We start from the raw sequence: 24,562 nt of genomic DNA, 5'->3' as shown, positions 1-24,562 counted from the left end.
AAGCCAGAGGGGAGGCACAGGCCCCCACCTTCTTCTTCAGCTCCACACTGATGGCATTGGCTTCCTTGAGGAAGATGGCATTGCCCCAGAGCAGGTCCCGAAGCGAAGTGAATTGGTACCACTTCCACTTCCTAAAGGCCCAGAGGGCCAGCTCGAACTCCCGCTCCGTCCACTGCACTGTGGGGACATGAAGGGACAGTCACTCCGCTGCCAGGAGGGAAAACATCACTGCCCAGGGGACCCGTGGGTCCACTCTTCTTCCTCCCACAGAGAGCTTCAAAATCTGGTGGTGACATTCAGCCCTCACCTTCATCCTCGGGTTCTTCCTCTTCCTCATTTGCCTCAGGGTAATATCTAGAGTCCATCTGCTTCTGCAAAGCCTCCAATTTGCTCTCATAGTCCTGGGGGAAGCATGGAGAGAGATGATGCTATCCACATGATGTGACCTTGCTGCCACATAGTCCTTCTCCCTGCCCCCATGCAGGAGCCCAGCCTTCTCCCTTCTCTTGATCCACATTATGGGGACAGCCTCAGGGACAACAGGTTTGCCCTTCATTTTAGGACACACAGAGCCATGCCATGCAAAATTCTGCCAGGGCTCAGTCAAGCCTGGGAAGTTTGAGAAGGCATCAGGTCCTGGCCACCTACCAGTCTTTGCTGCTCAAGAAGGTAATTCGCCTCCTCTCGCTCCCTCCGGTACTGGTCCTCCAGTTCCTGGAGCCTGGGAGGAATAGGAAAGGAGAGAATGACCACCCTGGGGGTAGACACCCAGCTCCCCATTGCCATAGCCCATGCCCTCACCGCTGCTCCATCTCCTGCTTCATGTCAATGCCCTGTTTCTCCAGCAGCTCTCTCTGGGCAAAGGCCCAGTCCACGGGCTCGGCGGGGGTCTCTGCGCAGGGCGTCCGCTCCCGCTCCTGCCGAGCCTGCTCGGGGTGGTTGAAGCGGAACACGTGGCTCTTGCCCATGATGATGCGGTTCCCTGCGGGGGAAAGCAGCTTCAGCGCAGGCCAGCAGGCAGGGCCCTGTGGGACGGACCGGGGCTGGTGTGCCAGCTCCAGGGACCCACCTGAGCGCAGGACACTGGGCTCTGTCACCTTTTTGCCGTTCACATAGGTGTCAGCACCTTCGCAGGGCTCCAGGGTCACAATCACTGCAGTGTGGGGAGAGAGGGAGGGAAGGGAAGGTGGAAGCAGAGGGATAAATCCTGCATCTCCTGCCCTGTTGCTCCTGCAGCCTCAGAAAGGGAGAGCTGCCCCAGCTGGCACTCCAGATGTGGAGAGATGGACAACCAAGGTACCCTCCAGCAGCATCCACACCCAGAGCAACCAAACTCAGCCAACCTCATGTTAATCAGGGCAGTGCCAAGGATTGAGAATGGCTGGACACTGGAATGTGAGAGGAGATCAGGGCTTCCAGCAGGCATATCCAATCTCCCAGTCTCATCTCCCACAGCCCTTTCACCCCTAGGGTCCTGCCAGTTTCAGGGGTGGGCTGTGTTCTGCATCTTGGGTGAGTGATTCATCTATGGCCTACTCTTCCATCCTGCCCTATCTCTCTGGGTTGTCTCACCATGGCAGCCTTACACAGACTCCCCTCCAGCCAGCTGAGGGCTGCATTTCGCTCTGGAAGCAAGGTGGACACCACAGCCCTGCAGGAGAGCCCCACGAGCCTGAGGAGGTCAGGACCTCAGGCTGGGGCAGGTGCTGGGGAAGAAGCAGGGTCCCGGGGGAGGCGGAGCCCCTCCAGACAATGAATACCTTCGCCCCCGGTTCTGGTGTCGCTGCGGAAAAGGCAGTGCTCCTCCTTGATGAAGTGCCCACTGAGAACGATGTCCTGCCTCTTCTCCGCATCTTCTCGCCCAACCCTGCCGCAAGGAAACTCAGCTCAGTGCTTCCTCTAAGCAGCCCCTCCCTGAGCCTCTCCCAGAGCCATCCACGGCACTGACAGGAGCCAGCCTGGATGCACAGCAGGACCAACGTCCCCAACAAGGTGACCAACAGAACACATCCTGCTTGCATGGCTATGGCCCTATGGGGATGCCCTGGGAACAGTGCTCAGCCTGTCACCCTGCTGCCCTCCCAGATGTGTCAGGCACTGAGATATAAGCCAGGCTCCCGCTGCTCCCCAGGACATGGCCCTCACCTTGTTATCCCATCCTTGATGTAGTAGAGAAGACATTCAGACATGAGTGGGTCCTCATTGAGGTTGACCAAGTGAGGTGTCTGGGAAAGACAAACAAGGAGTCACTCTGGTGCATCCCATGTTCCCAGGCACTGAAGAATCTCCCAAGGGAGGTGGGAACTCAGCAACACCTCACTGCACATGGAGAGGCTCTCCTGCCCTCTGTAGCTCCAGGACAACATGCCCAGGCAGGTACTTTTCAGGGGGCACTGCAGAGAACTGAGCAGCCAAGATGGGCATTACCTGCCTCCACACACCTCCTTGCTGTCCTCCTCAAGGAGCCAAGTCCTGTGCACCCTTCCTGGGGCTGCCTTGGAAAAATTGCACTGCAAACAGGCCCACCATGGAGCCAAACACCTCCCGTGGAGAATCCCTGATAAGGTTTAGTATCTCCTTGGGCAGGAGTCTGCTCACTTGTACTGTGTGTCCACAGGTCCTTGCCTCACCACAACCTCCAGCTCCACTGTGGGCAGCGTAGATGAGGCAGAGACGTGTCACCTGTAGTGGCTGGTTCAGGATAAAAGGAACTCCAAGTGCCAGTTTTCCTTCACTAACAGCACAAGGACAGGTGAAGCACTCAAAAGAGCAGGTCCCAGAGCAGAGGTTCAATGAAAAGTAGTTGAGACCTGAAGCCATATCTCCAGGTTGAATTTCACCCCTTGGTCTCCTTCCTAACCATTCCCTCCCATCACTTTCTTCTCCTGGGTCACAAACCACTTAGATCTTGATGAGAGAGGAGTTTCACCCATGGCCACAGACCAGCTGCAACTAGCTTATCTCAGCCTATCTTAGGCTGCTGTGTTTGCACCCTCAGGCAACAGGCAAAGCCCTGGAAGTATCAGCAGGTAGAGTTCTGAGTTTCCCAGAAATAAGAGCAGAGACCACGAGAAATGTCTTCTCAGCCCAGCATGCAGGAATCTCCCTGTCACACCAACGCTACAAACCCTCGCTGTCAGGAGACACTCACTCCAAGGAGTTGGGGAGAGCTGGAGATCAAGAGGAACAAAGATTCTCCTCCACAGTGGCTGGCAGGAAGAATTCAGCCATAAAGTTTAGCCTCGGGCCCCAGACTGCAGCCTGAAGGTTTTCTCAAGGTCTGCAAGGCTGGCTAATAGAAGGCAGATGCTCTACCTTCCACTGAGCTCCTTGGAGATGTAACCACCCCAGCAACAGGACAATAAAGTCCTGCCCTGCTTTGCCCTTATGAAATGGAAGTTTGCAGGCTGTCCATGCCAGCCTTCCTTGCCAGCCACTGCCTAAGTCAGAGGATTTTCCACCCATAGGACAACTGAAGAGCAAGGAGGCACCAAAAGCACCACAGCAATGCCCCACCACTAGAACCAACCTGCTTTGGGGAATAAAGCCCCACACTTTCTACACAAAGGTCTGGGGTCCTAAAAGGCAGCAGCTGAGACAAGAAGGAGAGACAAAAATGATGTCCTAAGAGCCATGCTAGGGCACACAGGGCAGAGGTCCCAGAGCCTTCATCCCTGGGTGGAAACACCTCAGCTAGGGACACAGGCGACTGCTAAGACATATGGCCAAGCCAACCAGCATCAGCTGCCAGGGCGCTCTCGGAGCACCCTCGGGGCAGCAGAGATGAGCACTTGCTCCTGCCTGCCCGTGCTGCTCTAAAGGATCCACAGGGGGTGGAAAACTGCACATCCCCAGCGTGGTGGTTGTACAGCCCAGGGAGGGGCAGCAATGTGCTGTAACCGGTGCTTGGCAGGGTTCTCTGGCACACAAACTCTTCGGGGCATGGCCAGTATTTGCTTAGGAAGCACCTTCCAGGATGCTGGAAGCGATGAAAGGTATGGAATGTCTCCACACTCACATTTCTCAGCAAGGGACTTGTGATTCCAGGGGCAGCCATGTCAAACACCCCAAAGAGTGGATTTTGATAAGCTGATCCTGAAGCCCAGCACAATGACTGTCAGCAAAGCCTAACCTGAACAGGGGCAGCACACAGGCAACAGGGACTGGATATTTAGACGCATTTCCCCTGATGTTTGTGCCCAGCAGGGTCAACACCAGGATTTCACTGTAGGTTTCAGAGCCAAGAAGAGCAAATGAAATGTTTGGGGCTGGCCAGGAGTGGAAGGGCAAGTGAGAAGGGTGCTGCAGGGGTACAAACCAGCCTTCCTTTGCCAGGAAGAAGAGAATAAGATGATCCTACCTTTTTAGGAGAGAAAACACCCAAGGTGCCTCCGTCCTCCCTCATGGCCACCCCCATTTCAGCCAGCAATGCCTCCCTGAAGGAGCAAGGGAAAGAAGAGCTTGTCAAAGCCTCTGGTTTGCCCCACAGACCATAGCCATAGGACTTGCTTCAGCTCTGTGCCTCAGCAGTGTTTCTCACAGAATGGTGGGTGTTGGAACGGACCTCTGGAGAGCACCTAGGTCAACCCCCCTGTTAAAGCAGAGTCGCCCAGAGCAGGTTGCACAGGAACGTGTCCAGGTGGATTTTGGGAGTCTCCACAGGAGAAGACTCCAAGACCTCCCTGGGCAGCCTGCTCCTGTGCTCTGTCACCCTCGAAGGAGAGAGGCTTGTCTTTAAGTTCAAGTGAAACCTCCTGGGTTCTGGTCTGTACCTGTTGGCCCTTGTTCTACCACTGGCACCACTGAAGAGTCCAGCCCCATCTCCATGACCTCCACCCTTTAGATATTTGCATGCTTTGATAAGATTCCCCCGTCAGGCTGCTCTTCTCCAGGCTAAACAGCCCCAGGCCTCACAGCCTCTCCTCCTGTGAGAGCTGCTCCAGTCCCCTCAGCACCTTCTTAGCCCTGTGCCAGACTCTCCAGAGCAGACCACATCGGTGCAAGCTAACATGGTGGGGACTGGGGTGTCTAGGGGACAGCCAAGGTACAGCTGGATGGCAGGAGGAAGGGAGATGCCTGGGGAACCCCATCCTGTTACATCCCCTCTTTACCCCAACCCACCCACCTCTCCATCCGGATCGCTTCCGTTCTCCGCAGCTTTTCCTCCCATGTCTCATTCAGCTCCGCGATGATCTTCTCTGTTTCCTGGCAAGCGAGGAGTTAGCAGGGGGTGAGCAGATCTCACGGGCAGCAGGCCTGCCTGCTCTGCCCAGCACGCCTGCCTGCTCCGCCTGGCACTGCCCAGCACGCCTGCCTGCTCTGCCAGGCTCTGCCCAGCACGCCTGCCTGCTCTGCCAGGCTCTGCCCAGCACGCCTGCCTGCTCTGCCCAGCACGCCTGCCTGCTCCACCAGGCTCTGCCCAGCACGCCTGCCTGCTCCGCCTGGCACTGCCCAGCACGCCTGCCTGCTCTGCCCAGCACGCCTGCCTGCTCTGCCAGGCTCTGCCCAGCATGCCTGCCTGCTCCACCAGGCTCTGCCCAGCACGCCTGCCTGCTCCGCCTAGCACTGCCCAGCACGCCTGCCTGCTCCGCCAGGCTCTGCCCAGCACGCCTGCCTGCTCCGCCTAGCACTGCCCAGCACGCCTGCCTGCTCTGCCAGGCTCTGCCCAGCACGCCTGCCTGCTCCGCCTGGCACTGCCCAGCACGCCTGCCTGCTCTGCCAGGCTCTGCCCAGCACGCCTGCCTGCTCCGCCTGGCACTGCCCAGCACGCCTGCCTGCTCCGCCTGGCACTGCCCAGCACGCCTGCCTGCTCTGCCCAGCACGCCTGCCTGCTCTGCCAGGCTCTGCCCAGCACGCCTGCCTGCTCTGCCAGGCTCTGCCCAGCAGGCCTGCCTGCTCCATCTGGCACTGCCCAGCATGCCTGCCTGCTCCACCAGGCTCTGCCCAGCAGGCCTGCCTGCTCTGCCTGGCACTGCCCAGCAGGCCTGCCTGCTCTGCCCAGCACGCCTGCCTGCTCTGCCAGGCTCTGCCCAGCACGCCTGCCTGCTCCGCCTGGCACTGCCCAGCACGCCTGCCTGCTCCGCCAGGCTCTGCCCAGCACGCCTGCCTGCTCCGCCTGGCACTGCCCAGCACACCTGCCTGCTCCGCCTGGCACTGCCCAGCACGCCTGCCTGCTCCGCCTGGCACTGCCCAGCACGCCTGCCTGCTCCGCCAAGCTCTGCCCAGCACGCCTGCCTGCTCCGCCTGGCACTGCCCAGCAGCACGCCTGCCTGCTCCGCCAGGCTCTGCCCAGCACACCTGCCTGCTCCGCCAGGTTCTGCCCAGCACACCTGCCTGCTCCGCCAGGCACTGCCCAGCACACCTGCCTGCTCTGCCCAGCACGCCTGCCTGCTCTGCCAGGCTCTGCCCAGCACGCCTGCCTGCTCCGCCAGGCTCTGCCCAGCACGCCTGCCTGCTCCGCCAAGCTCTGCCCAGCAGGCCTGCCTGCTCCGCCAGGTTCTGCCCAGCACGCCTGCCTGCTCCGCCTGGCACTGCCCAGCGTGCTGACTCCTTTCACCTGCATCTTTCCATCATCCCCATCTTCAAAGAGCAGGGCACACTGAGCAGCCTCTCCAACCCCTTGCTGCCAGCCTGCTCCTGCGCTGCACTGAGCTGGAAGCAGCCTTCCTGAGTCAGGACTGCTTGGATGGCAGCAGTCATCCCACGGGCAGGGGGGCAGCAGCAGGGAGACATCACCATGCCAGACTCTGTCCTGTCCAGCAGTCCAGAGCACTGGGTAGCTCTGGGTCTGTCGTGCCTCCAGCATTGTGTTAACCCCCCCGAGAGGTGTTCAAGGACAGGCTGGATGAGGCCTTGAGCAACCTGGGCTGGTGGGAGGGGTCTCTGCCTGTGGCAGTGTGCTGGAGATGGATGAGCTTCCAGGTCCCTTCCAACCCAGCCTGCTCCATGATTCCCACCAGCATCACCCGTAAGGGGTTTCCAGAAAACACCGAGTCTGCTGCACAAGCCCCAGAGCAAGAGCACCGAGCTGAGCCCTTCCTCTGCCAGCTGCTGGCGTCCCACCTTGAGCCGTTCGATGGCCTCCTCGCTGCCCGGAGCAAACATGATGCGCTCGTGGAGGCTGGCAACAGAGGCAGCGCGGCTGGACAGGGCCGACAGGGAGGAGGAGGGACTGATCCCCGCCATGGCATTGGTCACTGTGGAGAGATTGTCACGGCAGTAACTCAGCTCTGCCCCAGGGGCATCGTTATTGTTCTCAAGGTCGGACACATCTATGGACGGGCCAGGGAAAGACACACAGAGAGGAAGTGAGAGAGAAAGAGAAAGACACGGACAAGAAAAGCTGTTGGGGAAAGGAAAACCCCAACAAGTGGCCAGATGTGAAGAGAAGAAAGCCAAGAAGTCAATGGGGAAGGCATGGGTGGCAGCACAGCGGCACAGGCAGCAGCAGGGCACGGGCACAGGCATCTCCCCCCCCCGCATCGCTGGCAGCCCCCAAGCAGCATGGGGCTGTTTTGGGAAGCAGCTACCAGAACAGCCCTGGAGCCTTCCCAGGCTCCGGGGCATGCTTTTTTTCTTTCTTTTTTTGCAACACCAGATCCTGCAGCCTGGAATAAACTGTCCCCAGGAGCATGCCATTGCCCCTGCCATCATCCTCCCACAGACGCAGCCTGAGTGGCTGTGCAGACTAGCTGGATCTAGGAGCAGGGAACAAGAAAGGAAGGGGAGGAGAGGCAGTGGCCCTCCATCCTACAAAGGGGTAGGGGGCAAGAGTAGAAGGGGCTGTGGGATCCCCCTGCTGATAGAGCCTAAGCCTCTGACCCACTGGAGCAGCACCTTAGCCAAGCAGCCAGAAAAAGCAGAGAGCAGGGGGACAACATGCCCAGTTACGGGCAGTGGCCCTTGCCTGCCAGCACCCCAAGCATCAGCTGCCACCAAACCCTACAGCAGAGGGACCTTGGTATCAGAGATTCTCCTCCAGCCCTGAGAAGTCACAGGAGCAGGGAACACTGTGCTGGAGGCAGGCAAGGCACAGGTCAGCAGGTGCAGCATAAGTCGCCCACCTCCATCAGCCTGCATTCAGGGAAGCCAAGCCAGGAGGGAACAGGCCAGGTCCCCAGCTCCTCAGGGGGCTCACTGCAGCCTGGCTGCACTGCCTGGCCCAGGGTAGGATGGGGCAATAGTGTTTAAACACAGACAAAACCCTCCTGGTCCTTATGACACCTCTCCATCAGGAGTGCACCATACCAGCCTGCACAAGTGTCGTGCCGGGCTCCAGTCCTGACAAGCCTCAGCACAGCAGAAGCAGAAGCAGCAGCAGTGACAGGAAACATCATGACAGCATGGAGGAAGAAGTCCTTTTGGGGACTGGGCCCTTGGCACAGCAGATGGGGAGGGCACTGGTCCCTCTGAGTCCTATCCCAAGCCCATGCGCTAACTGCAACTCTGCCAGCACCCCCTGTGCCAGCTCCCTGGAGACAGCCAGCCTGTGGGCAAGCACTCTGCAACAGCTGGGGCTGGCTATGGGAGCCCTTCCCTATGCTGCACAGGTGCCCCTCCCAAAGCTGTAAAGCAACAGAGAGTACCAGTGATGGGGAATACACACATTTGGATCCTCCTGCAGCAGGATGGGCTAAGAGAGAGAGAGAGAGGGCAAGGAGCAAGGGTAAGACAGAGAGAACAGAACAAGAGTGGCTTCATCTCAGCAGGGCATCCAACAGCACAGAAGGGAGGCCATGGCTGGCTGTAGCCCCAGAAAGTTCTTCCTGGCAATTCTACTGGACAAAGGATGCTGAAGATGGGAGGTAGAGAGGGAGAAGGGGAGGTCTGCTGGGTACAAAGCAGCTCCTCTTGCCCACGGGAGTGGGCTGCAGGTCATGAATGCGTGCACAGGGGCTTGCCAGAGGCATCCCAGCCACGCGTGGGCAGTACAGCGCTGCCGCAGGGCTGGCAGAGCAGGATGCAGGGCAGCTGCGGTCCTCCCACAGAGGGGACTCCAGCTGGCTTCTGCCTGGAGCCATTGCCCGAGGGCCCCGGGGGGTACCTACTGTCAATGATGTCCCCCAGGCCCTGGGCGTAGAGCAGGTCACGCAGCCGTGCCACCTCGTCCTTCAGCTCCCGGATCAGTTTGTTGTTGGGGTCCTCATTGATGACCGCATTGCAACGGATCTGCTTGGCACGGTCAGCGTACCTGGGGAAGGGCAGGGTCCTGAGCAGTGGCAGAGGGGCAAATCCCCAGCTGCTGGGCAAGGAGGAGTGCCATGACCCCCTCCTGCAAACAGTCCTTTGGAGGATCCCAGCACCAGGACAATCTCTTGTCTGAGATTGCACCCCCAGCCAGTGCTGCTGCAGAGGTGAGGAGAGCACGTGGCAGTGCCGGTGTTTCAGAGACACCCTCCGCCCCTGCCCACTGTTGGGAGACCAGGGGACTGCTTCCTACCTGAGGGTGCTGAGGGTCTCATCGTAGTTGATGTCAGCAGGGCTGAGAGCAGCAACCATAGCTGTCCTGGAGTTGCCCCCTGCCCAGACAGATGCATTCACCTCAGGGAGAGGCTGGTTCCAGTGCCAGCCATCACCCACTGCCCAGCAACCATGCCTGCCACAGAGCCCATACCCCCACCCATGTCCTCACCCAGGTTCTCCCGCAGCAGCCAGGTGAGTACTGAGTCACGGTAAGGGATGAAATCAGTCTTCTTCTTCTTTTTGTTCTGGGGCATGGAGAGCAGAGAGAAGAGCTGTCAGACTGCCTGCTCTCTTTTAAGGGCAGGTGACAGATGGTCCCAAGCCATGGGGACTCGGAGGAGGATAGCTTTGCCGGGCCATGGCAACCTCAGTCAGCTCTGGTCAGTCCCATGGGCCCTGCCTGGGCCAGGGTGGGTGTTTAACACCAGGCACCGTGAGCCACAGGGTGAGGAGGGTGATAGGGATGCTGAGGTCTCTGCCAGTCTCTAGGAGAAGCATGGCTTAGGTGCAGGTAAAGCTTCACCCCAAAACCACCCTGTGACACACTCCCACCCAACTGTGCTAAAAGAACAAAGCCTTGCCTCACCCAGCCTGGCCAGGACACCTACCTTGTTTGGCCCTGAGTCCTGTAAAGAAAGAGGAGAGACTGAGTGAGCTGCTCCCCTCCTCAGCACCCACCACAGCTCCCTGTGTCCCAAGACAGCAGTGGGAACAGGGCCCTTGGGAGTCAGCAGCCTCCCCAGCCCTGAGACAGCTTGGGATGTATCTGCCCATCCCTCAGAGCTGGGATGCTCCATCCCTGGGAGCTGAGCCCACCTCTGCTGAGCTGAGCCCATTTCCCCATGGCATTGTTGCTAGTCTGTGCCCCAGCTACCTACCATTTCAGCCAGGGCAGAGATGACTTTCCCCAGTGTGGTCAACGACTTGTTGATGTTTGCTCCTTCCTGGTGGAAAGAGGAAAGGCCCAGATGCTCAGGCTCCATTTCAGAGAGACACTATAGCCCAGAGTACCAGGAGGATGGGGGCAATATAGGGTGGGCAAAAAGCTCTCCTGGATAGCCAGCACCTCCCAGCAGAGACTCCTGGACCCTGGTAGAACTGGCAGTGGGCAGCTTTCAAACAAAACCAGGTCACAGAAGCCTGGAATGGCTCAGGTTGCAAGGGCCCTTAAGGATCATCTGCTCCAACCCCCTGCCATGGGCAGGGACACCTCTCAACTAGACTTGGCTGCTCAAGGCCTCATCCAGCCTGGTCTTGAACGTCTCCAGGGAGGGGGCATCCACAACCTGGGCAACCAGTTCCAGAGTCTCACCACCCTTGTACTGAAGACCTTCTTCCTAAGATCCAGTCTAAACCTATTTTCCTTCAGCTTCAAACCAATGCAAAGGATTTTAGCAGCACGGTGGGCAAGGAAGCAGACAAAGGAAATGTCACAGCTGAGGACAAGGGGGTAGGACACAACATCCCCACCAGCAGAAGAGGGCCTCCTGCCAGCTCTCACCTTTAGTCTCGTGCCCTTTGCACCAGTGGAGTCAGCTCGCTCACTCCCTGCCAGGTCCACCAAGCTGATCTTGCTGACCTGCAGGAAGAGAGGAGGCTGTCAGCACCAGCAGGCACAGCACACCAGGTGTCAGCATGGAGCCAAGGAGGGGACAAAGCTCTCTTGCCAGGTGACACTGCTTTGAAGGCAGTGAGATTTGGCCAGGAGCAGGAATAACATCCTTGCAGGCATGGTGGGAGGGCAAAATCTGCCAAGCATCCTGTCCACGGGCCAGTCCCGTGAAGGATCATGGGCCCAGAGTGCACGTGGGACTTATCTCCATCCTGTTCCCACCCTCCATCAGGCTGCACCATCTCATCCCAAGTGCTGTCAATAGGACATAAAGCCCTTACCAGGTCCATGCAGGTTATCCCAGTCCCTCAGGCCCTGCTCTCACCTTCTCAGTGGTGATGTCTGTTTCGGCATCATGCCGCTTCTGCGTGAAGATGATGTTGAACACGGCGTGGGAGCGGCTGCTGGTCTCATTCATGTTGGTGGCAGCCACCGTGCTGTGGGAAGAGGAGGACAGGGAGGTCTAACACTCTGCAGGAGACACTGGAGTGGCTGGCAGTGACACCAGGGCTCATTTCAGGAGAGAGTGAATGATGGGAAGGCAAGTCTGCAGAACTGGAGAGGACTTCTGCACATCTCCTCCCAGAGGACATCTGGGAAGAGATGTGCAGAAGTCCAGGCTTCTCCTGCTGCCTCCAGGGCATTTTAAGGTGATGTGCAAATAAGGAGTTGGTACCCGGTGCCCAGATAGGAGGAGACTCCCACCTTGAGAGCAGCCAGGCTGGCAAAGCAAGGAAGTTAGCCAGGACCTTCTGGAAATGTCTTGCAGGCTCTCCAGTCCTGGCCATCTCCCACTGTCACAACTCACCGGGCCTTGTTCCCAGAGTCCATCAGGTCCTGGATGTCATTGTAGGAGGTCACAGCCAGCTTGGAAAGGTCCTCAACATATGGCCCCATAAGGGGATGCTCCCTCACCCTCAGGTTCCCCTTGTTCTTGGGGTTCAGGAGGTCCCTCACACGCTCACAGTATATCTCCATGTAGCTCACCTAGAGCAGAGGGCATGGGCAGGGCTAGTGGCTGGCAGCAGACAGGCAGAATCAGGTCCTGCTCACCTACCCCACACCCAAGGCTGGAACCCCCCCAAAAGAGAGGCCTGCACAGCAGCATGGCTTGCAGAGCCAGGGGGGGAGGCTGGAGCCAGACTAGCAGGCAATGGAGTGCCTACCTCCACAGAGTAAGACATGTTGTCATTGGTCGTGTCGTTGATGCGGGAGAAGAGATCCTCACACAGCTGTGGAGAGAAGAGCCAAGGCTGCTCAGCTTCCTGCCAGGCTGCTCCTGCCTGGGGGACTCAGCTCACAGGAACTTATACATTCTTACCCCAAAAGTCAGAGCCCTGAGTGCCAGAATGGCTTCTGGGGAGCTGGCAGCACCCTCGCTGCTGATACAGGTGTTCAGCATGCCCAGAGGTCTTGGCTTGCCACCCAGCTGAGCCAGCACCCAGCAGCGGCAGCTCAGTGCTGGGACTCCTGCTGCCCACAGATGCTGGCCTTGTGCTGCCAGGCTGTAAATCACCCTGGCTCAGAGCAGCCCAGTGTGCCCCTCCCTGTCCCTCCACCCTCCAGCAGAGCCGTGTTAGGTCACTGCCATGGCAGGGCTGTGGTACACCTGGCCCCACTCCCACCCCGCTCCCCTCTTCACTCCTCATGCCACTTGTCCATTGAGCATCCTGCTGGGACCAGGTGGTACCTGTGGGATGATGCCTTGCTGGTCTTTTTCCTGCTTCCCCATCATGGTGTAGGATTTTCCAGCCCCTGTCTGCCCGTAGGCAAAGATGCAGACGTTGTAGCCCTCAAAGGCATGTTGCAGCATCTCCTCGCCAATGTCCCGGTACACTTGCTTCTGAGATGCATAGTTGATGTCTGCAGGCTGCAGAGAGGAGGAGGGCAAGGAGAAATGTGGCAGTGGGCTCCTCCTGCCTCTCCCCAGAGCACTCTGAGTGGGCTCAGACCTCCCCCCACTTACCGTGGTGTGGGACCAGTAGGAATAGTCAAAGCTGAAGCTTTTTGGTGTCTCTTTGGGCTGCTTCGGGTTCAGGATAGCTAGGGGCAAGCAGATGGAAGAATGAGGCCACCCATGTCCCACTCAGGAGAAGGGAAGGGTGGTGGAGTTCAACACAAAGCAGTCCTGGAGAGTGGGACCAAGACCCTGTAGCCCCACAGATGGGCCCAGAGACACCAAAGTCCAACAGTCCTAGGAGAAATGCTGGGTACCACGTCCAGCAGAGCCTGCACCAGTGAAAGAGCAGGGCAGAGCCTGGCCCAGACATCCTGCTGGGCACGGTGTAGAGGAGATGGCTCCATCCCTCAGGCTCCTTCTTGCTTCAGCAGCTGCCTGTGAGAGCCCAGACCTGCACAGAAGGATCACAGCCTTCTTCCATCCCACAGCTGGAGGACACATACCCAAAGCCAGACATCCTTGCACTGTGGGGTGGGAGCGGGTGCAGCCCCACCAGGGCTCCCCAGGCCCTCTCCAGCTCCTGCCTTGCCTTCCCTGAGCCTCCTTTTCAGTATCTAGCCCCAGCAGGGTGATTAAGGGCTCTCAGCAGTGGAAACAAGAGCCTGCTTTTTCCCATCCTCTGGTGAAAAGGACGTTGCCATGGAAATTGGAGACTGCATCATTTCTCTTTCTCATTTGCTGCCTTTTTTGTCCCCTCCTGTAGAGTGTTTGCAGTGTGGCTTTTTTCTGCAAGAACAGATGCATCAGGAGAAACCCAAACCAGAGGGGTGATCACGAGATCCAGCCACCAGCCATGTCAGGTGACATTGGAATGACCTTGCAGTCTGGCACAGTGCAGCTCCTGTGCCCACAGCCTCCAGATGCTCCCTGCCACAGCCAGGGATGAGGAGGCCAACAGAGCTCCATTCCCTGAAGCCCCAACCCTGCCCTGCCTCAGATCTGCTGCTTGGCCAGGTTTTGCATCTGCTCTGGATCCAAGCTGGGACTTTCCCAAACAGCTCCAGGCATAGTGCAGCCCACTCCCTGTGAAGCCAGTTGCCCTGGTGTATGGCATTACACATAGAGATGCTGTCTGCTCCAAAGTCCTCCTCCACTGCCAGCACTGCCTGGCAGAACAGCACCTAGCAGTGCTGGTTGACAGCAGCTGAACATGAGTCAGCATGTGCCCAGGCAGCCAAGAAGGCCACCAGCATCCTGGCCTGGTGTGGCCATCAGGGGCAGGGCAGGGATTGTGCCCTTGTACTGGGCACTGGTGAGGCCACACTGGGTTCAGTTTTGGGGCTCTCACTCCAAGGACACTGAGGTGCTGGAGCAGGGCCAGAGAAGGGCAGCAGAGCTGGGGAAGGGTCTGGAGAGCAGGGCTGGGGAGGAGCAGCTGAGGGAGCTGGGGGTGTTCAGCCTGGAGAAGAGGAGGCTGAGGGAGACCTCAGTGCTCTGTGCAGCTCCCTGAGAGGAGGTTGGAGCCAGGTGGGGGTTAGGCTCTGCTCCCCAGTCTCAGGTGATAGAAGGAGAGGCAATGGCCTGAAATTGTGCCGGGAGAGGCTTAGGTTGGAGAGGAGGAAAAATGTCTTTGCTGCCAGAGTGGTCAGGGAGTGGCACAGGCTGCCCAGGAAGGTGGTGGAGTCCCCATCCCTGGAGGTGTTCAAGAAGCTGTGGCCATGGCTCTTGTGGCCATGGTTAGTGAGCTGACAGCTGGACTCATGATCTCAGAAGGCTTTTGCAACCCAGACAATTCTGACAGATTCTTCCCTGGGAGCGAGGCACCACTTCTGGCCTGAGACCTGCCTATCCCTGCCTGCAAACACAGCAAGAGAGGCAGAGAGGGTGGGAAGTGGGGTCAAGGTCCAGCCCTGATTACAAAACCACAGCATGGTGCTGCTTGGATGCCCCTTGCTGAGGGCAGGAGCCAGCTCCAGTACCAAAGAGGACCTGGGCACTGGCTCCATGCCTGCCTGGCCCCTAGAGGCAGTGCAACTTTGATGTTCCAGATGCCTCCTGCATCCAGGGCAGAATCATTACCACAGCCAGAGCTGCTGCCTCAGGAGAAAGGGCTGGGAAGTGATACCTCTGCAGGAACTGCCCATCCTGCAGATGCCAGCAGGGAGATCCCTGCTGAGATCCAGACTGAAAGGGCACCTGGCCTGTCTGCACCAGAGACCCAGGGGCTACCCATCCCTGCGGGTGCCTGGTTGGGGTGTTGAGGGCGCGTGAGTGGCTGTACCAAAGAGAATCAGGTGCAGGGGCTATGGAAGAAGTCAGGTGGAGTATCTCCAGCATCTGGTGGGGTTCACCTGGCAGTTCTGCCTTGCAGAGGCCACGGAAGAAGTCAGGTGGAATATCTCCAATGGTTCCCGGGGTTCATCTGGCAGCTCTGCCATGCCATGCAGCCCCCCAGCTCAGGTCTTTCTCTGTCCTGCAAAGGTGACACTCATTAGAGTGAACAGGAGCATCACCACCCAAAAAAAGGCAAAACCAGGAGCAGGCAGGATGGGGCTGCACAAGGCAGCTGTTCTGCATCCCAGTGCCAGCCTATGCCAGGCACAGGGCAGAGGATCCGTTGAGGACAGCTCTGGGCATCTTGGCTACAGCTGTGCAGATGTCCCAGCAGGCCATGAAAATGTGGAACAGGGGAGAAGGGAGCATGCTGAGACCAGCAGCATTCCCATCCCCAAGCTGCTGCCGGTGGGATTTTTCCTCTCTGGTCACCAGGCATCTCAGGGCTTCTGCAAAGCTGCTGCAAAAGAGTCATGCCCTGGGCAGAGGGGATTAAAAAGGGGAAAAAAGGGAGGGGGAAGGGGAGACAGACATACAGGCAAGAAGGGGAGGAGAAAAACGTCTGGAGATGGCCCTGGTCTTTGCCCTAAAGAGCCAGCAGAGTGGGCAAGCACCGAGAAGGATCCAGCCCAAGATGCATGGGACAGAAAACATTCACCACGCTCTGAAGCCTGCGGAGGCCTGGCTCTGGCCAGAGCACGTGAGTGGCCTCCTGGGATGAAAGCCACTGTGCCTTCCTCGCCATCCTGATGAGATCTGCCAGGAGAGGGGCCCGGGTGTTGGTGCCCAGGCCGGTCCCCAGGGAGGGGGGACCAGGAGAACAAAGCAGCAGTGTTGGCAGGCAGGCAGCCAGCTGTGGCACAGTGAGCTGAGGAGGTGGCAGCTCTATATGAGAGGAGAAAAGGAGGGCAGAGATGGGCTGATCCCTGCCTGCCCTGGTTCCCAGCTCCTGCTGTCCACCACAAAGCTTGTCCCCTGCCTTGATATGTGCAGGGCAATCTGCAAATCAACCCAAGAAGGAGGAAACTTGCTCTCACCCCCCAAAAAAATGTATTTTTGGCCTCTCTGCAAGAAGCTGGAGGCTGAGGGAGTGCTGCTTTGCAAGGGGAGCAGGCAACACTACTGGCATCCTCCCCCTGGCTGCAGAGGAACCAGGCACCGAAGCCCCCCTGGCACCCACCCCCCAGCTGAGGGGATTAGCTGTCAGCTCATCCATTCAGAGATGAAAAACCTTGCTGTCAGCAAAGGGCTGGCCAGGACACTGCCTCTGCCCACAGCCCTGCCAGCCCTCTGTGGGGGCTGCAGAGCAAGTCTGGGGCTGGAGCAGATCACTCTAACAAAACACAGCCACAGTGCAGGTGGGGGATGCCCAATGCTCTGGACTGGGCCTGGGGCATGGTAGGTTCCCCTGCAAGTCAGGGCCAGAAGGGATGTCTGCCCTGCCTGCCCGGGGCCAGAAAGCTTTCCCTGCTACACCCCAGGCAGATGGAGTGTCCCTGCACAACCAGGCAGGGAGAGCTCCCCTGGGATGCCAGAAACCAGCAGACATTGCCTCTCAGATCCCCCCATTCCTGCTCCCCCAGGCCCAGGGTGAGTGTGGGACCCAGTGGGGTCAAAGAGCTGCACTGGATGCTTGGGTGCCCTCCTCTCCCTCCCCACAGGGGTTGTCATGGCAGCCCGGCAGTGCGCACTGCGGGGGTGGCTGGCGCCGGTGTTTCACCCACCAGCGCCAGTGACGCAGCAAGCCCCAGGCAGACAGGCAGGGAGGGAGCTATTTTAGACACTGCCCCATCTGGAGGCTTCCAGAGCCAAAGAGGAGGGATTTGAGTGCCTTTCCCACCCTGTACTTCCAACAGCCATTATTAAAAGAGGGGCAAATGCCAGACAGGCTCCCGGCAGGGCATTGGCCACAAGACTCCATGCCACATCCCCACTCCTCAAGCACACTGATCCCTTGGCAAACCGTGCTCCCACCCCTCCATCCCACTTGTGTTGAAGCTCCAGGCCCCATGGAAGCAGGAATGGGTCCCAGCAAGCCACACTGTGTGGCACCCAGCCAATTAGTGCTGTCAGCAGACACTCACTGGCCAGTGCACAGCTTCCACACTTGGGCAGGCAACTATGGGCCAGGCACTCCGAAACCCACATCCACACACCAGAATTCTCAAGTTCTTCTCATTCCTCTTCCTCTGTTGCCTGCCCTGGGATGTTGCCCCATTCAGTATCACCAAAGCCCAAGGGCTCGGTGCCACACAGACACCGTCGCTGCTGTTTCAGCAGGACTACATTTCCCGGTGGGAAAGGTGGCATCCACCCCTAGATGCCCTCCTCCAAACAACAGCCGAGATGCCAGCAGCCCAGTGCTTGCTGCTGAGGCCAGACCAGGAGCAATCCTCCCCAGGCAGCAGCCAAAGCCCTTCCGAGCCCCCAGCCCCCAAGAGCGGCACTCACTGGTGGTGCTTCCTGACATCTGGATGATGCACTTGGACTCCCGGCTCATCTCCCGGGAGTTGAAGGGCCGGACGCGCACCGCTACCTTCACTGACGCCCCTGCCATCGCTCCAGCTGGGGGGTCCTGCTGTCTGGGAGCAGTGCCTGTGCTGCAAGGGGAGAGGACAAGGTTAGGGAAGCTCACCCCCCAGTCCACACCTCATAGCTGCACTGGACACACCGAGAGTCTGTGCAACACCACCTCCCCTGCTCTGTAAGAAAGGTGCTTTGTCCCTCAGTCTGCCTGCATTTGGCTTCTCCCACTTAACCCCTCGTATCTCAGGTCAGGACTCCCTGATCAGTCCCAGGGGACATCCCTGCCCTTACCCTAGGGCTGCATCCACAGCTTCCACTACCCTGCAGCATCACCTGTAGCTGCCCACAGCAGGTGAGAGGGACATGCTGGCACTGTCAGCACCGGCATGACCCCAACGAGCAGTGTTTGCATCCCAGAGTGTTAGCAGTATTCAGAAAGCAGACCCTCACCTGAAAGCAAGCCCAGAAGCCCCTGTCCATCACCCTAGCCTCCTGCCTCTGCTCCAGCCTCAGCAGAGCGGGGTCCAGGCAGCAGGACTGTGTGGAGGAGGGGCAGGAAAACTATGGCATCCATGTGAGAAAGGAGGCAGCTGCTGCACACAGCCAATGGCACCCCACTGCAGCTCCCAGGTCACCAGCGTTTTTCCACTCCTTTTTAAATCATTAATCACAAGCTCACAACTGCTCCTTAGCACCTCTCAGAGCCAGCAGTCCTGTGCAGGCTTTCTGCAGCCACTCCCACCTTTCCCAAGCCGCAGTTAAGCCTCACAAGCACTGAAAAAGACACTGGGTCCTTCCATTGACCACTGGGTCCTTTGGCATCAGCCCTGAACAAATGGATTGCTGGCTTCTAGAATCCATCCCCTCTCCTGCCCATCCCCTGCTCCCTGGCTCCTGCCAGCAGAACAGGAGCTCCACACCCCACAGCATGGGCAGTCATCAGCTCCTCCGGCATCCCTGCCAGCAGGACTCCTGCAAGGCTGCTTGCAAATGCCCTGTGCCTTTCTGAGATGGGTCTTTGCCAGCAGGATGCTCTCTCCTATATGTGGAGGAGATCAGGCACAGCTCTGGTTACACAGACAATGACCTGACAAGGAAGTGGAGCAGCAAGTCCTCAACAAAAGGCAGGTTTTCCTATGGATGAATTTGTGGCAAAGGAGGGGAAAAAAAACCCCAACAAACACAAATCCACAGAACAGAACGTGTCCCAAGAGAAGGGGGGGCCTTAAATCTAACGGAGGTTTGACAGCTCTGGTTTGACATCCAAGGAGGTGGAAAGCAAATTAATGTATGCTCTGCAAAAAGGCAGGTATGTTCACGGCAGTGGAAAACTTTGCAGCTAGAAAGTACTAAAAGCTCAAAAATGCTTCACCTGGTTTCAAAGCAAGGCTGCATCCCTGACAGCAAGAGGAGGACACATCTCCTCCCACCATTCCCAAACCCTCCCCCCACTGCCCGGCTGAAATATCACTGCTGCTGCTCAGCCAGCAGTCCCACCCTTAACTCCCACCAGCCCAAGCACTCGCTCTCAGGTTTTCCTGAGCGTGCATTCAGTGGGTGCTTGACACCGGCATGGAGTCCCTGAGCCAGCGAGCAGGCTCTGCTGCTTTCTCAGATAGGGGAGAAAGGGAAATTAGACAGGACTCCATGCCAAAGGGGAATGATCAAGTTGGCTTTCCCATGAAACGATGGGATATATTCCTGGGTGGAAGGGCTGCATCCTAACAAGGCAGCCAGCTCCAGCTGCCCCACCCTGAGGCACTGCTGGCGCTCAGGAACAATAGCTCTGTTGTCAGGCTAAATCCCATGCAGCACCTGAAAACTGCCCAAGTCAAATGCTTCCCTCTCCTCCCCCAGACAGCGCTGCAGTTTCTCCAGATCAAAGGGATGCAAAGTGGGTGGGTCAGGTCCCTGGGCTCCCACCTGGCAGCACAGCCCTCGGCGAGAGGCACTGCCACCAGGCCGGCACATCCCTCGGCAACCCCACCCCCTCCAGGCCTGACTGCTGCCCTTGTGCCGTTCCCACCACGAACCCCCCTAGCACTTCTCACAAAGAAGCTCCAATTTCTCCTTCATCCCACTTTTCCAGGCATCACGTCTTGCTGCATGCCCTCCATCAGTAGCTGCTTGCCCCCTGCTGCCAGGCGGGCCTGCTCAGCCCTACACCAGTGCCACCCCCAGCCCACCCTCACTGGCTGTGAGAAGCCCCCTCTTCATCAGCTGAACCTTTCCTCTCTGCCGGCCATCCTGCTGCCCACATCCCAGTGCATTCCCAGCAAGCCATCTGGCTCACCTAGCTCGGCACCATGGGCTGCTCTCCCTGCCCACATTGCCTGCTGCAGAGCTGCAAGCTCCATTTTCTGTCTCCATCCATTTCCTCCATCTCCCTCTGCCAGCACCACACTGCTTCCCTCCTGCTCACCTGCAGCTCTCTTGGCCCACCTCTGCCACAGCAGTGCAAAGACTCCAGGCAGCACCCAGCCCCGAGCTCAGCTCTCCTCCCTCCAGCTCTCACTTTCCTGTCTTGGTCAGGAATTGGACCTGCACCCACACTGACATGGCAGCACCACCAGCTGGGGCCAGCACCCACACCACCATCCAACCGAGAGAGGGAACACTGCAGGCAAGCTGTGGACAGGCAGGGCAGGGGTAAGGAGGTGGCTCAAGCCCAGCCAACTCATTCTGCCTGGGGACAGCCAGCCACTGCCTGCTTAATCTGCCATCGAGAGAAATTCAATAGGCTGCTATCAGCCTTCCACTGGGAGCAAGCCAGCAGCACTGCCACGCTCCCTGCTCCCTCTCTGTCTCCTCCCTGGGCCACTCCCATCCACGAAATAGACAGATGAGGAGGGCAGTAGAGTCCCTGGGGCTATGGTGCCAGGGGCACATCCAGGCCTGTCCCCAGTTCTGCAGGCCATCTCTTTCTGCACGTTCTGTGCAGCCCACTGTGCTCTGCCCGTCCCTACTGACACACCCACCAGCCCCAGCGAAAGAGAGCAACGATTAACTGGATCAACTGAGATCAACCAGGCAGAGATTAGCTAGAGAGTTTACTGACAGCCTCCCCTGCCATGGCTATGAGGTGGCCAGTAGGACAGGAAGCATTGTCCCCAGGTGCCACCTGCAGCCAATTCTTTCCCTAAGGATTCTGCAGGGACACGCCATGCAGCCTGCGCTCTGCTGCAGGGCTGGAGCATGCTAACGTGGGGCGGCACAGGCAGGTCACTGCAGTCCCCACATACAGCATGGGGCAGGGGCCACCTCGCTGCGGCTGCAGGCAGTTCTGGCAGACCAAGGGCTGAGTTTCTTCTTTTGTCTGAGAGCACCCCCAGATCTCAGTGGCCTCCCGAGCTGCAGTGCCCTCAGCTGCTGGTAAGCTTTGTTTTAATGAGCCCTTCACCTGCACTCCTCGTCAGAGCCCATCCAGCTCCATCTGGGACTGTGGGACCCTGCCTGCTGTCTGGGGACAGCAAGGACAGTGAGGGACATTGGAGGCAGCTGGCCCAGATGAAGAGGCACCATCTGTGCCTGACAGCAAATCCTGGTGGCAGCCCTTCACTTGTGTCCTGCCTTGCACAGTGCAAGGGACCGTGACAGTGCAGTTTTCCCTGGAACAGCACCTGCAGCTGAGGAAGCAGCCTGGAGGACAGCCCAGGGCAGGGGCAGGATCAGGAGCCCAGCCATCCCCAGCTGAAATTTGTCCCCTCTGCATCCGTGACGCCATCATGCCTGTCTGCCCTGTGCCTCCTCACCTCACTTCCACCCCAATGGGGAACATGGCTTCAGGGCAGCGTTTGAAGCTTGTTGAGAGTTTCGATGTGGATTAAATTTGCAGGTAGCAGATTTAAGGAAGTTGGTTCTACTTGCTGCCAGCCAGCTCCTTGTCCCTGCTACAAAGGCAAGGCCACTCACTCTGTCGCTTGTCCTCTCCATCCTCTCTTCTGCATGCTAAAACCCATGGCAGGGAAAAGCTGCATGGAAAAGGCAGTGAGCTCTGGCAGGCTGCCAGCATGGCTGGATACAGAGAGGGATGGGCAGCCAGGGGTGGGGGCTGGAACACGGATCCCAACACTCCCCAGGGGTTTGGCAGCTACAGCTCTGGCCACACACAGGGAGGCAAGGGTGTGGTGGTGGCATCTGTGCCAGCGGCAGCTGCAACCTCCCATTCAAAATGGAGGTCAACAGCAGCATGTGGGGATGACAGAGACTACCACATCCCTGACTGTAGCCTGGAAGGAAGTCTACTGTCCCTCCCCCTGCTTCTCTGTACCACCAAAGCCACCACCTGACCTGAGGGGCTGCTCTGGGAACTGGCATGTGGAAGAATGGCCACGGGGTGACGAGGTTGATGCTCAGCTGGTTCCCTGTCCTCCCCAAGACCTGCACTGAGGGCGTAGGACCTAAGCAGACAGGAGACTCCCACACACAGGAGGTCTGTGAGGGCCAGGAGAGGAGATGCTGACCCATGTGGAAGGAGGAAGAGCAGAGGAAGAAAGCAATGGGGCAGGCGCGAGCCTGCTCCCTGGGAGCCAGGGTGCCCAAGCGCAGGGCTCTGCACCTGCCCCTCCACCCTCATCCGCCAACGAGAAGCCATCAGCGCTGCCCACGGTGACATGGCAGCCCTTGCCTAGCTGCCCTCAAGTGCAAGCTCAGCAGCAGCAAGCAAGAGCCGCGGCTTGGCCGCGGTTTTGTAAGCCCACCCCCACCCCGTGACAGCCCCAGGGGCGCCCGCGGCTCCTTCCAGCATCATGATGCCGCTCAGCACCGTTAAGGATGTCTCGGCTTCACAGACAGCGACACCTGCCCCCAAGGGATAGCGGAGCTGCCTCGGGGGTGACGAGGGCTCCGTGTGTCGCCTCTCACGGGCTGCAGGGTCGGCATTCTCTCCCGCCCCAGGCTGGTAGAGGGGCTGCAGAGGCGTCACCCCGTCCCCAGCAAGCCCCACCACCACCATCCCGGCGGCGAGATCCTTCTGGAAGCCGGGGCGGCACCCACCGGAGGCCGCGACGGGGACCCGCGGGAAGACCTCTCCAGCCCGGCCGCCCTCCCCCGCGCCTCGGGGCTCCCCGCAAAATGGCTGCCAGCAGCAGGCCCCCAGCCCGCCGGACCCTCGGCGGGGGGTCTCGCTCCCCCCCACGCCACGCCTCGCCGCTGTCGGGGCCGAGAGGGGCGGCAGCGCCCTCCCGGGGCGGCAGCACCGGGACCCCTCCTCAGCCAGCGTCAGGCGTGGCGGAGCTGCCCAGTCTTGCACCGTGCCGTCCGCCCCTACCTCTGTCTGTGCCCGTGCTCGTCCCCGTGCCCTGTGCGGCGGAGCACAGCGCTCAGCCGCGGCTGGAGGGCGCGGGCATGAAGCCGAGCCGCGCCGTGCGGTGCGATGCGATGCGATGCCGGTGCCGGTGCGGTGCCGGTGCGGATGGAGGCAGCCCCGCCCCTGCGGTCCCCGCCCGCCCCGCCCCGCGCGCTGGTTGGCCGCCGCCGCCGCCCGGGGCAGAGGGGGCACCGGGAGATCGCGAGCTGGGGATGGAGCGGTGACGTCAGCGCATCCCACCCCCCATCCCTGGTCTGCGCTGCGGAACCGGCTCTAAGGGCTCGGGCAGGGGCGGGGCCCCCAGGTCACCTGGCAACCGTCGCCTGGCAACCGCTCTCCCCCCGGCCCGGCTTCCCCGGGCGCGGTACCCCGGTCCCGCCAGCACCCTGCCTCGGGAACTGTCTCCCCTGGGCCTCCCACCAGCACCGTGGTCCCCGCTCCGGAGCCAGTCCTGGGCCCCCAGACTCCGGCAGCCCTCGTCTGCCAGCACCCGTCCCTGGTGTGGAGCTGCTTCAGATCCCGGCCCGGTGAGCACCCCGCCCCGCAGCCCCGGGAGGACACGGCAGGCTCCCATCCATCTGCGCTGGGGAATTGAGGCCCATCGCGGAAAGCAGATTACGCCTTTGCTGCCAGATGTTTCCAGCAGCGCATCCACCCTCGCCCCTCCAGGCCAGCCGTGAGGTCACATGTCCTCTCCCTGCCCCAGCCTTTCCACAAGCCTCCTTGGAAGGCAGGCAGCCGAGAGGTCTTCATCCATCCACCCGCAGTGGCGGTGTGTGTCCAGCAGGTCTTTCCTGCCAGTACCTTAGGGACCGTTTTCAGTGACACCATGAGCATCTGGCAGCCACCCCAGCAGGGGGAGTCCTCCCAGACAGAGGAACAGGAAGGGGCTGGCTTGGAACCTCTTAGGACATCAGGACTTCTGATCTTCACTTTAGTAAAAGACGACTGGGCAGAGGACCCCAGCCTAACCATGGTTTCCATCATCCATATGTGGTGTCGGACACACTGGCTCCCAGCTCCTCTCAGACCATCTGGCTGCCTGGGCAGAAGTGCTCTTGCCTGGCACCATTGCCAGCATGACATGCCTCTTCAGGTTGTCTTCAGCACGAGCCATGAGCACTAGTTCTGCTGGGAAGGACTTTCCACCTCATAATTGTCATTTTGAGACCAAAGTTTTGCTCACTGAGTGGCACCTGTGGCCGGGGACCCACCATGAGAATGGTGTCTATGGGAATGCTTTCCAGTCCCAGAGGCTGGCATGCCTGGGGAGCAACCCCCCTGCAGCACTAGCAAGGGGGGAACCCCCAAACTGAGGGGGCTGAGACAGCAGGGGCAGTGCTGGTGGCACATTAACTGGATGAGGAGTTGGCCAGGGGCAGAGTCCAGGCCCCTGGCGGGGGGGCACCAAGACCCAGGG

At 59.4% G+C, this 24,562-nt stretch overlaps 1 protein-coding gene across 21 annotated transcripts in view; it reads right to left on the bottom strand.

Annotated features, from left to right (window-relative positions):
- Positions 1 to 23,216, bottom strand: part of KIF1A (kinesin family member 1A) — a 42,964-nt gene extending 19,748 nt beyond the window's left edge. For 4 of the 21 annotated variants that reach the window (XM_068169419.1, XM_068169420.1, XM_068169421.1 and 1 more), the window contains exons 1-24: positions 23,104 to 23,216; positions 17,760 to 17,908; positions 13,041 to 13,117; positions 12,765 to 12,944; positions 12,241 to 12,306; positions 11,883 to 12,061; positions 11,400 to 11,511; positions 10,964 to 11,041; positions 10,341 to 10,406; positions 10,071 to 10,088; positions 9,632 to 9,707; positions 9,440 to 9,518; positions 9,048 to 9,190; positions 8,606 to 8,632; positions 7,063 to 7,196; positions 5,126 to 5,205; positions 4,361 to 4,436; positions 2,146 to 2,225; positions 1,761 to 1,867; positions 1,070 to 1,153; positions 802 to 982; positions 649 to 721; positions 308 to 401; positions 29 to 177 (exon numbers count right to left, since the gene is read on the bottom strand). In XM_068169419.1, coding sequence (XP_068025520.1) covers positions 29 to 177; positions 308 to 401; positions 649 to 721; positions 802 to 982; positions 1,070 to 1,153; positions 1,761 to 1,867; positions 2,146 to 2,225; positions 4,361 to 4,436; positions 5,126 to 5,205; positions 7,063 to 7,196; positions 8,606 to 8,632; positions 9,048 to 9,190; positions 9,440 to 9,518; positions 9,632 to 9,707; positions 10,071 to 10,088; positions 10,341 to 10,406; positions 10,964 to 11,041; positions 11,400 to 11,511; positions 11,883 to 12,061; positions 12,241 to 12,306; positions 12,765 to 12,944; positions 13,041 to 13,117; positions 17,760 to 17,865 — 2,265 coding nt within the window. In that variant the 5' untranslated portion in view covers positions 17,866 to 17,908; positions 23,104 to 23,216. Of the gene's footprint in view, positions 1 to 28; positions 178 to 307; positions 402 to 648; positions 722 to 801; positions 983 to 1,069; positions 1,154 to 1,760; positions 1,868 to 2,145; positions 2,226 to 4,360; positions 4,437 to 5,125; positions 5,206 to 7,062; positions 7,272 to 8,605; positions 8,633 to 9,047; positions 9,191 to 9,439; positions 9,519 to 9,631; positions 9,708 to 10,070; positions 10,089 to 10,340; positions 10,407 to 10,963; positions 11,042 to 11,399; positions 11,512 to 11,882; positions 12,062 to 12,240; positions 12,307 to 12,764; positions 12,945 to 13,040; positions 13,118 to 17,759; positions 17,909 to 23,103 lie in introns of all 21 variants that reach the window. The other 17 variants (XM_068169434.1, XM_068169435.1, XM_068169438.1 and 14 more) reach the window with 6 other exon arrangements.
- Positions 23,217 to 24,562: the final 1,346 nt, after the last annotated feature.

The sequence above is a fragment of the Melanerpes formicivorus genome, unplaced genomic scaffold (genome assembly GCF_026170545.1).
Source record: "Melanerpes formicivorus ecotype bairdi unplaced genomic scaffold, bMelFor1.0.p_v2 SCAF_183, whole genome shotgun sequence".
NCBI lineage: Eukaryota > Metazoa > Chordata > Aves > Piciformes > Picidae > Melanerpes > Melanerpes formicivorus.
Note: the sequence above shows the minus strand (reverse complement) of the source record. Positions and strands in the feature narration are given on the sequence as shown.